This window comes from Serinus canaria, chromosome 13, assembly GCF_022539315.1.
Source record: "Serinus canaria isolate serCan28SL12 chromosome 13, serCan2020, whole genome shotgun sequence".
Lineage (NCBI taxonomy): Eukaryota > Metazoa > Chordata > Aves > Passeriformes > Fringillidae > Serinus > Serinus canaria.
Window position 1 is genome coordinate 14,530,919 of NC_066327.1, and position 13,526 is coordinate 14,544,444.

Here is a 13,526-nt window from a genome sequence, read left to right on the forward strand (position 1 = left end):
CTTGAAGAACTGTGACAGGGAAGAGATGAGGCAGAAGGGAAGAGATGTGGCATTTAGACAGAGGAACGTTGCCAAGTTGGTTTATTGAACAAGTGCTTCAGGAGCTAAGGAAACAAGTCAGGCTGAAGGGATGTTTCTAGGGAAGGTCAGCCCATGGGAAGACACGTGGAAGGGAGTTTGTCTTCCTGGGCTGAAGTCCAGCACAGACTTAGCATTCAGCCAAGCTCATGAGGTTGAGAGTTTTCCCGCTTTCCCTGGTGAGAAAAGGAGAGAGGAGAATTAGACATGGCTGATGCCCCTTTCCTCATTTCACTGGCCCAAGCATTGGCTTAGGGTTCACTGGAGATAAAGAACAGTCTCAAAACCCCAAATATCCCCTGTCATTATCCTCATTTAAGGAAAGATGAATGGTTTCATTCATTTGGTACAATCCAGTTGGTCTGGTGAAGTAATTTCCACACACCCTTGTGAGCTTCTGGAACAGATTGAGTTCTGCTGAAAATCAATAAAATACCTCTAAAGCTAACAAACAGGAGGCCAGGTACAGATCACAGAAATGGGCCTTTCTCATTTTCCCTTACAATGCAAAAAACCTGTAAATGTCCAGTACATGCCACAAGCAGTTAGACAAAAGGCATGATGAGACAGCCCTGCAGTCACAGCAGGTGCAGGAATCAATCATGGAAGGAAAGGTTTCACTCCTATACATACAGATAGGCGTTGCAGAAGATACATCTGTTGCTGTAGGTTTTGCCATCAGAGCCACAGTGGGGCACGTAATCCATGGTGCAGATAGGAGAGAATTCTTGGAAGTCCTTGCAAAGAGCCTGCACACAGAAGGCAGGTATTGAGTCCCTCTGCCTGAGAGCAAACTGTGACCCCCCCCCCCCAGCATAAGGAATGACACCCCAGTGAGAAATGAAACTGGCTGTAACATCATCATAACCACCTCCAAGTGTCCTCCTGATGGCAGATGTGATCTTGTACTGTTTCTGCTCACTGCCACATCTCTTCTTGCTTTATTGCAGAGCAGTGGGATGGATGCTGGCTGTTTTATGAGCAGTGTGAAATTCCCAAGGGATCTCCTCAGGTGTGCACACCACCACCTCCTGATTTGTAGCCCAGAGATGAAGACAGTCCCCCAGGAGTGTAACAGACACTGAATTTCATTCTTCATTCCCATCCTTTCCCACTCACCCTTGTAATATCCTCTTCACAGGGTCCGTTCTTTCTCTTGCCGAGGTTGGTCCGATGCTCCCTGGAGGAAGGAGAGATTGTTATTAACCACAGCCAGACAGCAAGAACAAACCTCACTCCCATGGAGTCACAGACATTTCCAGATCCCCCAGCTCAGCACTAACAAAAACCTGCCCTCACAGACCATACACTGTCCCCCACTGGTGCCCCCCTATGTGGGGCTGAACACCCATATCAAACACTGAGCAAGGCAAGCAGGAAAACAGGGGCAGACAGACAGAATCCTTTCAGCACAAGGTTTCAGAGAGAGCCCCTGCAGATTACCCAGCTCCCACAGAGCCAAACTGTGAGGAAGAGGAGCACTGACATGTTGTGGGCACACAGGGTGCACTCGCTGGCGTAGGTGACGCCGTCGGTGGCGCACACGGGGTCGTAGATCATGGTGCAGGCCATCAGCTCCCTGCCATCCTTCAGCGTGGTCCTGGGGAACCGGCTGCAGTTCAGCTGGGGAAAACAAGGACAGCAAAGGCTCTGCCACGGCTCTGCTCTGTGCAAGGCAGCCCCCAACACATCCCCCCTGCTTATGCCTCTGCCAGACCCTAAAAGGATCTGCCAGATGACAAATTGTGGTTATATATTAACTCGTTCTTCATGGAAAACTAGCAATTTCCTTTCACAGCCTTCCCTGGAGAAGACTGAATCAAGGCTGGAAGGTAGACATTACTCATTGAGCTCTGCATTTATCACTGTGCCCCTATACCTTACTGAACCCACCAGGATATTACAAAAGGCAGCTCAGAAATAATCTCTAAATCAAAATGGCAGGATTTATGCACTTCCTGCAAGGGGGCTGACTGTGACCAAGGTGTTTTTCAAGGCCCACAAGAATGGAGGGGAGATGTGCTGACAGGTCTTCTGTTGCAATGGGACAGTTCCGAGTGTTGAGAGCTGCCAGCAGGACTGACAGCAGTGGAAGCTGATTTACGTCAGCTGAGGAGCTGGCCTTGTGTTTTAGCACTCCAAGTTTCTCCAGTGTGAACTCCTCATTCCTGATTTATGTATCTCAACCAGCCTGGGCACAGAGCGTACTCAGGAAACAAAGGAATGACATTTCATAGTTTGTTTGTATAGAAATGAAATATCTGACTCGGGATGTTGACTCTTTCAAACACATGCTAATGAGGTGGCTTTGTTCTTCTATTCCCCAGTGAGAGTAAATGATTTAGAGCTGGCCAAATATAGCTAATCTGGTATTTTTACATGATTCATGTTGGTATATATTAGATTACATTGCATTTACCAAAAACAAAAATAACCTACACCAAGCCAAAAGCCAGAGGTGGGTTTGAATCCCCTGATAACTCAGGTATCAGCATTCAAAACACAGGCAATTTTCTAATCTTTGCAAAACATCCTTTTGTAAAAAACAAGCATTGAGAGAGCACCAGGTTCCCTGGGCCCTCTGCATCCCCTGGCCATATTGCCAAAACATTCTGCTAAGTTCCTGCAGCAGTTATGACTGAGTGCTGTGGGAAAAGGATTCTCTGTGTAAAGCCTTTAATCATTTATCCTCTCCCTGTCTCATAACTCAATCCTCACCTGTCCTCTCCTCCCTCTTTCCCTGATTGTATGCAGGAAGTGCACAATGTTCCTCCTGATGGGAGAGTGATATTCACCCACAGAAGGAAGGGCAGCACAAGTGTGACCCCCGTGGTGGCTACACCCCCCAAACCACCCAGCATTTGCTCAGGTTGTGCAGTTGGCACCTGCTCAAACTCTTCGCTTCCTTGGGGTGCCTCTTACCTGGGGAGGTTCTTCTATGCACCTTCCATCGTGCTTCTTGGCAACCTGGGTCCCGTGCTCGCTGGAAGAGAAAGCAGAGTTAAGAATGCTCAGCAAATAACCTTTGTGTGGCTCTTGGGGGTGGCCTGCAGGGCTCACATGTTGTGGGCACACAGGGCACAGTCGTTGCTGTAGGTGACGCCGTCTGTCCCGCAGATCTCGCGCAGGATGAAGGGACAGGCTCCGATGGCCTCTCCGGACTTGGTCCCGCTCAGGTACGTGCTGCAGTCAACCTGGGCAGGTAAAACAGCAACCCTGGGTCAGAGTCCCCTCTGCAGTCTGCCTGTCACAGCACAACACTAAATGAACTACACACACATGCTGAGATGTCTAAGGTAAAAAAAAGGTTTATTTCTGAACTCTGGTATTTATAGAACTTCAAAGTGACCATGGATTGGAGGATGAAATTTCCACCCCTCCAACCACACTGGTCAAACTAACAGTCCATCAGTTCTCTCTTCCTCCAGAAAAGAATGCAAAACAATCATTATTTACATGAAAAGTGCATGAGAAACTCCATTACAAAAATGGAAACATCAGAAGGCTTAGAAGAACTTAGAAGAATAGGGTGACAGTCTGCCCACTCTGATCCTCTTGATTTTGGAGGTCTTTGTCAGGGGAAAATCAGAGGGTTTTTAAAGTTTAGATTGGCATTAGAAATTAATTATGTAATTGTAGCTCGGTTGTTTTTGCTAGCAGAGGGAACAGCTGGTAAAAGAGATTATTCTGCTAGAGCAGAACATACACAAGTTTTAAATCCAGCTTTCATAAAATCATAAAGATTGGAAAAGACCTCTAAAATCATCAAGCCAAACCATTAATCCAGAATCCCCATGTTCACCATATGCCCAAGTTTCACATCCACATGCCCTTTGATCAGCTCCAAGGAATAGCCATTCCACCAATCCTCTGGTCAGCCTGTTCCAATTACTGACAAGATTTCACTAAAGATTTTTTTTTCCTAATTTCTAAACTAAACATCCCCTAACTCAGCCTGACGAACCTGATTTGAAGTGTTTGACATTGAGTGCAGCTTGGCATAGTTTACTGTATCCAAAATTTTGTTACAGCATTTCCAAGAGCAGCAAGAACTGTCTCAGCAGCTTCTGCTGCAAAAATATTTACAATACATAGAATCTACTGGTTTAAATATTTGAGGATCAATAGACAAACACCTATTGGAAATCACTCAACATTAGCTAAGCATCATTGACACTTCACTGTCATTTTGCACAGTCTCCCCAATGCACTGTCTCTTATTATCCATATTTCCCACGTGGTCCAAGAACAAATTAAAGCAAAGACCACATTTTAACGTGCCTTTTCTACAGAAAATATATTGCAGTCCCTCAGGATGCATGAAATTATTTTTGGTGCTTCAGAGCTGCTCTGCATAAGCAGAATAAATGTGTTGAGATATTATCAGCACATATTGTTACTGTGCAGGATAATAAAGCTATTTCTGTACACATACCTGAGAGCAGATTTGTCCTGGCTGACCAGAGTACAAGGATTTTTTTAACCTGCCTGTCTAGTGCAATGGAAATCCTAGCACTGAATAAATACACAGACATCTAACACAGCTTTCTGCCTCCTCTCCTACTGTGCTAAAATGGGCTGCATGGTTCTAGGGCTGCCTCTGATGATTTCTGTCCAGAGATTGGCAGTACTGGGACATTTTGTTTCTCAAGTCCTGGCCTGTCCTCATCCTCTCTTTCCCTCCTGTACAGCACACTGGCAGCTGTGAGCAGCTGAGGAGAAGCACAGCAGCAGCATGAGCCCTGTGAACCAACCCTGGGTGCACTGAGCCCAGCCAGGGGCTTCCTGGAGACTGCAGAGAGAGTAGATGGTGCTTATTTAAGAGCCAAAAGAACACTTACAGGAGTGCTTTCCTCCTTGCACCTTCCATCGTGGCTTTTCTTAACATCAGTCCCGTGTTGTCTGAAAGGGAGAGGCTGGGGTCAGCACATTCACCACCTGAGCCCTGGGACACCCAGGTGCCCAGAAAGCAAACCAAACCCAGTAGTTATGATAAAGGAGGCACCTGACTGCCTGATCAACCAGCTTCTCCCAGTCATTAGAGAATGTAATTCTAAGTGGTAACAGACCAGTCAGGTCTCCTCATTGTGTGCTATATAACAGCTCCATTCACTCTTTCTTCTGCCCAAATACCTCAGTCCCATCCACTCTTTCTCCTGCCTAAATATCCCAGCCCTCACAGAGTGCTCAGGTTGAGAGCTGGCTCTCCCAACTTCCCCAAGGAGCAGAAAGAACATCAAGGAAAAAAATCAAGGTGACAAGGGCTTCAGAGGAGGACAGATATGTTAGTACCAAAAGAAAAGCCATCTGGAGCACTAGCCCTGGCTTACCCCTCCAGAAGAGAGTCCTGTGTGCAATACTTACGCGTTGTGGGCACAGATGCTGCAGTCGTTGTCATAAGTGAACCCATCTGTGCCACACACTGGCTGCAGGATCCTGGGGCACCGCACCAGGTCTTTGCCACCCTTCACCTTTCTGGCTGGGAATTGACTGCAGTCAAGCTACAAAAAAGCAGCAGCATCAAACCTGAGGAAGACCTTGTTCTCAAATTTAAAACAAAAAATTCCATCATAATCTCCTGCCATGTCTCTAACAACACCAGTGCTACAACTCAGTTCTTACTAAAGCAGGCTGAGTCAGCTCTGCCTGAACCCTCTCACACAGGGCAACTGCACAGCACTGTGTGTAAAGTGCCAAATTCCAGGCTTAAGCACCTTGGTCAGTCCCAACTACAAGATATGTCAGAAAAGAAAAAAAAAAGTAAAACCTGGCCCCTTTTTAATTGGGCAGTGAAAGAACTTGGAAAGAATTTACATTTGAAGAGCATCATCAAAGGAAGATCAAAGCCCAGACTGAATGACTTCCACATTTGTGTGTTAGCATGTCCTGCAGAGCAGCTGATACATTCCAATCCAAACTTCAGGTGTGCTCCATATTTCAGAATATGTCCCCACCCCAAAGGCTGCTGCAGGCATGAATTCATCATGAGAATTCTGTGCATAGCTCCCATCCAGCCCATCTACCAGAGTTGCTGGGCAAGGAGGGCCCAGAGGACACCTGCCTCAGGACAGGTGGGATTTGTCAGCATCCTCAACACAAGGAGCTGACAAGACTTTATAGACAGGTGGAGAAAGCCAGACCTCAGGCCAGCTCATTTTCAGAGTAGATGTCACCTCAGGGAACTCTTTAGTTGATGCAGCTAAAAGGAGTAAACCTTATATTGAACACTTACCTCATCAGTCTTCTCTCTGCATTTTCCACTGTGCCTTTTGCCAACATGGGTCCTTTTCTCCCTGGAAGAGGGAAACAAAATAAATGCTTAACCTCTTGGTCAAAGTCATGTGCAAAATGAAGCAAACCGTGGCTTTAGACTCTTTAAAAAGTGTTCAGAATTGCTACTTCACTCATTACCAAGCCCATCCCACCTTCTCATAACGTGCAATTTAATGCAATATTCTGAATTGTTCCTTCCTCTGCCCAGCCCACAGACCCATCCAAGGAGATGCCTTATGACTTCATGAACACACAGAAGGCACCAGAAAGAAACTCAAGGCAAACCCAAAACCATCCCATTTCTAAGAGACTTGAAGAAATAGGCAGGATCAGAAATGCAGCAGGACAGTTCTCAAGACTGCCCAGCACTGCTGGGCACCCAGAAGGGGCACTCAGGGCAGGGCACTCACGCGTTGAGGGCGCAGATCGTGCACTCGTTGTCGTAGGTGGTGCCATCTGTGCCACAAACTGGGTTCAGGTCCCTCGGACATAATACCAAGGTTTTTCCACCTTTAGTGGTTTGTGTTCGGTACCTGGTGCAGTCAACCTGGCAAAATAAGGACAAATTGCTCTGGAGGTGCCCTTGCTATGCAAGGAAAGTTTATTCAAAACTTTTTGTTCTGTATCTCAGCCTCAACTGCTTCTGTAACAGGACAAAGCCATGTTACACTGAAGCTAAACTTCAATCAGAAATTACACTTGTGAATATTATCCTAGTTCTCCAGGAGTCAAGAATAAGAACTATCCTGGAGAAGAGATCCTTCAGGCACAATAACATGTACAAAATTTTCATCTCATTTAAAAAGAAAAAATCTTGTATTTAGTAAGAACCGTTTTTCAACAGCTGTATATCTCAATAATACTGTTTCAGTTTGTGTTGGTTTTCGCCACACTTTTCCAACTCTGTGATTTGATTACTTCTCACATCAGATTCCCTGTAGTTCAGTACAGGGTTTGAAAGGATAGGAAAGAATGGTTAACCATCTATTGGAGAATGGACTTTCTACATCCCAGAATGTTAGCACTGAAATACAGAAACTTCTGAGGCATCAGACTGTTGGCCTCAGACAAAGATACAATAATCTATGCTCTATAAATATTTATGGTTAGGGCTCTCATGAGTCTCACTACATCTGTGAATACAACCAGCATGGGAGTTTTGAATCCCTGCTGCTGCGGGTAGAAACACTTGTGGTCTCCAGAGAGAAAACTGCCAACCTGCCCAGCATGTTGGCAAGAGAAACCTTCTGTCCCTCCACCTCCTCCTGGGGACACAAGTCAGCTCCTCATCTCATATCCATCTCCTTCCTCTTTCCTCAGTTTGGTGTGGTAAGCATGGGGTGACCTTCTCTCTGGAGCAGAGAGAAATCCACCCCCAAAATCCAAATCCACCCCCACCAGGCAGAAAAGCAAATAATGGACTGAGACCCTTGTACACCTTGGCCTACGACCTCTTGTAGGTTCCTAGCAAAATTTGTGAGGTCCTCAGGATTTTATTAGCAGCCATAAGAGATGGATTTTTTACTTATATTGCACTTACAGCAACAGATTCTTTGCAGGGCCCTTCATGTATTTTGGTAACATTGGTGTCATGTTCTCTGAAAGGAAGAAAAGCTTTGGTTAGGAAGCATTGAGAACACCTTTCCCCATGACCCTGCAGGCACTGGGACAGCAAAGCAGGGTCCCCACCCTCCCTGTGGGACATTACAACTGCCTGAATTCTCTGAATGCGCCCTGCAGATGGCAGCTGCTAACAGTACAGATATTCCCATCTCCCATGGGAATTAAGTGTTAGGAGTAATTAGATGTTACAAGCAACACTTTGATCTGCTCATGTTTCTACTCTGGTTCTTTTTGTGATTCCCTTCATGAGCACAGGCAAAAAAATGGGGCAGAAAACTCAAGTTGGCTGAAGAATCATGAGAAGTCAGAAGCAAGGAGACCTACAGAGACACCTGCCTTGAAGCTGGTATTTTACAGAGGTGCTTCTGAGAGCTTCAACTGGCTGATTATCCAGAAGGACATTCCACGCACACCACTTACGCATTGTAGGCACAGATCCCACAGTCATTGTCATAAGTGAAGCTATCTGAGCCACAGACTGGTTTCATTATCCTTGGGCAAGCTACCAGGACGTGATCATCTACTACAGCTCTACGGTAATTACTGCAATCAACCTGTAAAAATAGCAGGAATAAAGAGAAAAAAAAAAAAACCAACACTTTTTTGATATAAAGATATAACCTCTTATATAGGCTTCTCACTCTCCCTCAGCTTTTGGGGACAAATCCAGCATCAAACCAATTTCACTATCAAAAGTAGAAACCAGAAATTCTGTGGGAATTCTCTCCCAATAAAAAAAAAAAAAAAGGGGGAACTTAGGAAGGTCTGTGATTTGGGTTTTGTGAGAACCTTCATAGGATCCTGCTGGAGGTATCCAGGTGGTGAGATCCAACCTTCAGCCAATGTATTATTTTTATTTTACTCCCAATTAGACAGGTTTGAAGTCTGAAGTAGAAAATAAGAGAGGGTATCAGATAACCTATGAAAACTCTCTCAGCTTTGGTTATCACCAGATTGTATTTTGGGTTGTGCAGACCAGCTGTTCACATCCTGTCCCACTTCTGCATGGTCATGGTGTTTGAGTTGTCCCCATTACAGACTTTGTCTTACCACGACAGGTTTTGGGTCGCATTCTCCATCGTGCTCCTTCTCCACGCTGGCGCTGTGCTCCCTGGAAGAAAGCAGACCTGTGTCAGGGATCAAGGAACGGCATCACCTCAAGGCTGGTGCTGCTGTCACTCAGCTGCAAAGGCTCATGGGTGCCTCATCCATGGGGTACAAAGCTGCCACCCCTGCCCGGGACCCCCAGCCCCAAGGCTCCTGCAGGATCCCCAGCCAGACTCACGCGTTGTAGAGGCAGATCCCGCAGTCGTTGCTGTACGTGTTGCCATCAGTGCCACACACTGGTTTCAAGTCCCTTGGGCAAGCCACCCAGGACCTCCCATCCTTGGTAATGCCACCGGAGTACTGGCTGCAGTCAAGCTGTGGAAGCAGCCCAGAATCAGCCCCAAATTGGAATGAAACCCCCCAGCATCCTCCCACCACCACCACGCCTGCAGCTGCTGCTGGGAGGCAAATTAGAGCCATTATTGGGAATCAGCTCAGGCAATCAGGAGGAGGGAATCTTCCCTACAGAAATTTCTGATTATGCACTTCTGGCGGGGTCCAGGGAGGCAGGCTGGCTGTGGGTGAGACAGTGCCTAATGAAGGCAGTGGTAATTGGGAGCCCCTCGGCTCCGCAGCGGATCCTTCCAGATCGTGCTGCACTCCAGAGAGTTCTAGGAGGCTCCTAGCTGCGTGGGAGGAACCTGCAGACAAATCCACAGCTCAAGCCCTGCTGGTTTTCTCTCTGTGATATAGGTGTAGACATTTATGCAAGGAATTCTTTGCGCCTTGCTGTATGGAAGCAATTATCAGAGTCACGGTGTTTGATGTTTTCGAGCGTGTCATCCTAAGACAGTTTTCCTCACAAGGAGGCAAGCTACTGCCTCTGGCTGGGAGTAACTAAATTATGTCTAAGAGTTAATATAATAAGAGTGTACAATTACTTCTTGTTTTTTCATTTTATTTAATGAACCGAAAATATTGCAAAAAATGGGTCTTTTTTACTTTCTCGTGAAATTGGAAATGTCGTTCAACCATGCACTGGGAAATATTATTTTAACTGTAAAGATTTCATTAGATTTAACCCATGTGCTCACTGGGTAGCTACATACTGCTTCTACTTTACCAGAAGCCAGAACAGGACATAATAAAGAGATCTGTAGCTCACCTGAACTCCAAAGGCAGTACCTGAAAGAAAAAAATGGAGACAGAAAAAAAAAAAAAAACCAGATTATTAATATGCAGAGAACACATATATAAATATTTTCATGAAACTAGTTAATTCAGTGATTAGTCAACACTCACTTATTTTGTTTAAGGAAATGTGGAGTTTTACATTATTCCAGTAAATGGCCATAGGATGTACTAAAAGTTACTAAATACAGTTTTGTTGTATTTCTGAGGGGAGATAAACCTTGTGAGAGCACATATATTTATCCATCCTTAAAATGTTACAGGTAAGTGATACAGGTACTTTCAATTCTATACTCTTGGATTTAAATCTCTCCTAAGAGACTTTTATGTTTGACTTTCAAAAGTTTGGACATGCATGTTTAAGATAATTATCGCCACCAGCACTGTCCATCTCCAAATAATAATTCTCAGTTACCAGGAGTAGCACAGTAAACTCCCAGTGCAATGGGAGTTTATTCTTTAACCTAGAGGTTAAAGTTTGCATTTATATTGCTCAGATGAGTAATAATGCCATTTTCACAGTTTCATTTTGCCTTTATACACAGGACTGCCACAAGCAAGCCCCTACCCTGCACTAGAACTGCTCTACAAACCAAGAAAGTAACAGCTATATGATGTTTGCCGAAACCTCAATCTTGAAACCTCAATCTTGAAACCTCATTTCCTTGCTGTGCTCTCTCAGGAAGGCTATTTCTTCATGGAACAAGGCTCTCCTCCATGTTGCAAGACCCAAAGGCTTTTACTGAAATGAAAACTCAACTCTGACTCCGCCAGATCGATCTTTGCAGTACCCCAGTGAAGACTCACCCAACCAGCAGCAAAGGGCAAGAGCTGCCCTCACCAAAAGTCCTGTCACCTTCATGGCAGCCAGGGACACCCCTCCAGTGCAGCCTGCCTGCTCTCTGTGCGGGAGAGGAAGATTGCAGGGAGGAGCAGGAATATATAGCACACCACGCTATCAAGTGGTCCCACCTCATTAGGTAATGCTCCCAGCCTGTCATCACCACTCAAAGCCAAAAACGTGTTTACCCAGCTCTGGATGTCTGGCTAATGATTGATACAAGCCTGTGTGCCAGGAAGGGGATTTCGTGTGCCTCGAGGTGAGTGGGGACCGTGCCAAGACCCCTCTGCTCCCACACACTCTGCCCAGCCCTGGGCTGCCCCTCATCCCAGGCTCACATCTCCCCTGTGCCTACCCAAATGCAATTAGGACTTTCTCCTCAGCTATAATTTTCAACTGAGCTGCCAACTGATAGCCAAACCCCCGGTTATTTAACCTCAGAGGGTGGTTTTGTGCTCTTCACCGCTGTATTTCAGCCCAGTTTGAGCCCAGGCAATTTGAGCCCAGAAGGTCACCCTGTGCTCTGCGGGAGGAATCCTGCTCTTCTCATGTTTAAAAAACTCAGCAGTGCTCTGCTGTACGTGCCAACTTTTCCTGTAATACAGCAAGGAGCAAAAATTCTAAGTTTGGTCCTAAAAATCCATCTTTTTTGGCTGTTCACTGAAAACTCCCATGGCACCTTCTGCTCATCTGCTTCTGCCACCTCCCCCATGGCCAGTCCCTGACCCACTTTGCTGAGCCTAGTGACACCATCTCCCAGGGCAGCAGGCCAAATGCCTTTAATGTCTGCACAGACTAGATGTACTGTACTTCCTTTACCTAGGAAGTCAGCCAACTTTGCAAAGATTGGTATTAGCCCACACATGGTTTGCTTCCTGAAAATTCACTGTGTACGTTATCTCTTCACGCTTTATATCTTTAGTTTTCTTCAAATATCTCCTCAAGGTTTGCCCACTATTCAGGTAATGGAGCTTAGATTGGCCCTGAACTCTTTTTTTGTCCTTTATGTAAGAAGATTTTTGGCAATTCTTTGGATTAATCTCAATTGTAGACTTCTCAGTTGGGAATCCTAAATTCTCCCAATCTCTCACTAACTTATCATTTTTCAAATTCTGTATTTGGTAATCAAAATCCTTGCTTGCAGATCTATTTTTTGACACAATTTAAACAGAGCAAGCTTGTGTTGAATCATCACAGCTTTATTTTCTAAGAGAAGGAAATTTCCAACATCTTTCTCACTTGAAAAGCAAATCCACAACAACACAATTTTAGGGATTACCTAGTGCAAAAATATTTGCTTTCATATCCAGGAGCTCTGCTAATATTAGTACTTTGCGGTGTGCATCTGCAAAACTAAAGCCTCTCCAAATGCCAACGTTTCCTTCTATGTTAGGAACACGAGGGATGGTGTCCCTGTTCATATTCCTCATTTTCATTCCTTCCCCCTGATGTTCTGCCCTGTGTTTCCTGACCTTTCCCTTATCTCAGTTCCACCAAGTGTCCAGGACTGCAGACCTTTGGGTTGATGCAGACCTTGGCTACAAGGACCCCTTTCATCCCAATTACAATATCCATCTCCCAGGGCTTATTCCAGCCAAGGCCAGGATCCATTAATGATTCCTGGCAGTGGAAAATGATTCCTGACAACTTAATTGCCAGGCTCTGTAAAAGCTGTCATGGTCAAGCAAACTCCTGCCAATGTCCACAGCGATGACACCTGAACCCTATCGGAAAGGAGATATTATTTGCAAACCAAATCTGCAGTTAAAGTGGATTGACTCAGCATGTTCTGTCAAGAGCAAAGTAATTCTCTTCCAACCAAGCTATTAAATTTAGGAAGTAGTTTGCAATCGGAGACAGAGTAAAGGGACAAAAGAGCAAACACCTGTCGAGGATCTAGAGAAGGAATTTGGATTTAGAAAACACTGCAGCTACAGCACGTGCCTGCTGTCCCCTGTGTCAGCTGAGGCACACAGAGCTCAGCTCTGGGCTCTTGCCCTGTGCATGAGGAAGATCCATGCTGCAACCCCACCAGGGAGCTGCCTGCTCCACAGAGAGTGATCCAGCAAAACTTTTTCCACCAGGAACTAGGAACTTTTCCCTTAGGACAGAGCCTTTCAGGAGCAGAGAGGCAGGTGCAGAACATTCCACCCACACTGGTCAGGGAGACCTTTGGTTGCGTTTACACCCTTCTGCTTGTGCAACTCCCACTTGCAGTGATGCTGTGTTGACATCTACCTGTTTATTTTGCTTTGCTGCAAATCCCACCTAGCTGAGCAGCCCAGGACAGGAACACTCCACCCCTTTCTTCTGCTGCCTCTCCAGGTTACCTCTGATCCCAGCTGTGACTCATCTGTCTCCATCTCTGCAGAATCTCACTGACACAAGCCAAGAAAGGAAGCAACTCCTTTGAGGCAAGAAGGCAACAAAGCACACTCTTCTGTTTTTTCAGAAATATATGCAGAAATTCTCC

General features: G+C 45.7%; 1 protein-coding gene across 2 annotated transcripts; it reads right to left on the reverse strand.

Annotated features, from left to right (window-relative positions):
- Nucleotides 1-64: 64 nt before the first annotated feature.
- LOC103817347 (ovoinhibitor-like) lies at nucleotides 65-11,165 on the reverse strand. 2 transcript variants are annotated; one of them, XM_009091509.4, is made up of 16 exons: nucleotides 11,020-11,165; nucleotides 10,187-10,206; nucleotides 9,260-9,396; nucleotides 9,025-9,085; nucleotides 8,395-8,528; nucleotides 7,892-7,949; nucleotides 6,762-6,898; nucleotides 6,311-6,371; nucleotides 5,443-5,579; nucleotides 4,920-4,980; nucleotides 3,139-3,272; nucleotides 3,001-3,061; nucleotides 1,565-1,701; nucleotides 1,198-1,258; nucleotides 712-827; nucleotides 65-254 (listed from the first exon to the last, which is right to left on the reverse strand). In XM_009091509.4, the coding sequence occupies exons 1-16, from the start codon at nucleotides 11,072-11,074 to the stop codon at nucleotides 209-211; spliced, it is 1,416 nt and encodes a 471-aa protein (XP_009089757.1). In that variant the 5' UTR covers nucleotides 11,075-11,165; the 3' UTR covers nucleotides 65-208. The 2 variants fall into 2 exon arrangements, with proteins under 2 accessions (XP_009089757.1, XP_018771085.1); XM_018915540.3 differs by lacking the exons at nucleotides 1,565-1,701; nucleotides 3,001-3,061.
- Between the last annotated feature and the right edge of the window lie 2,361 nt (nucleotides 11,166-13,526).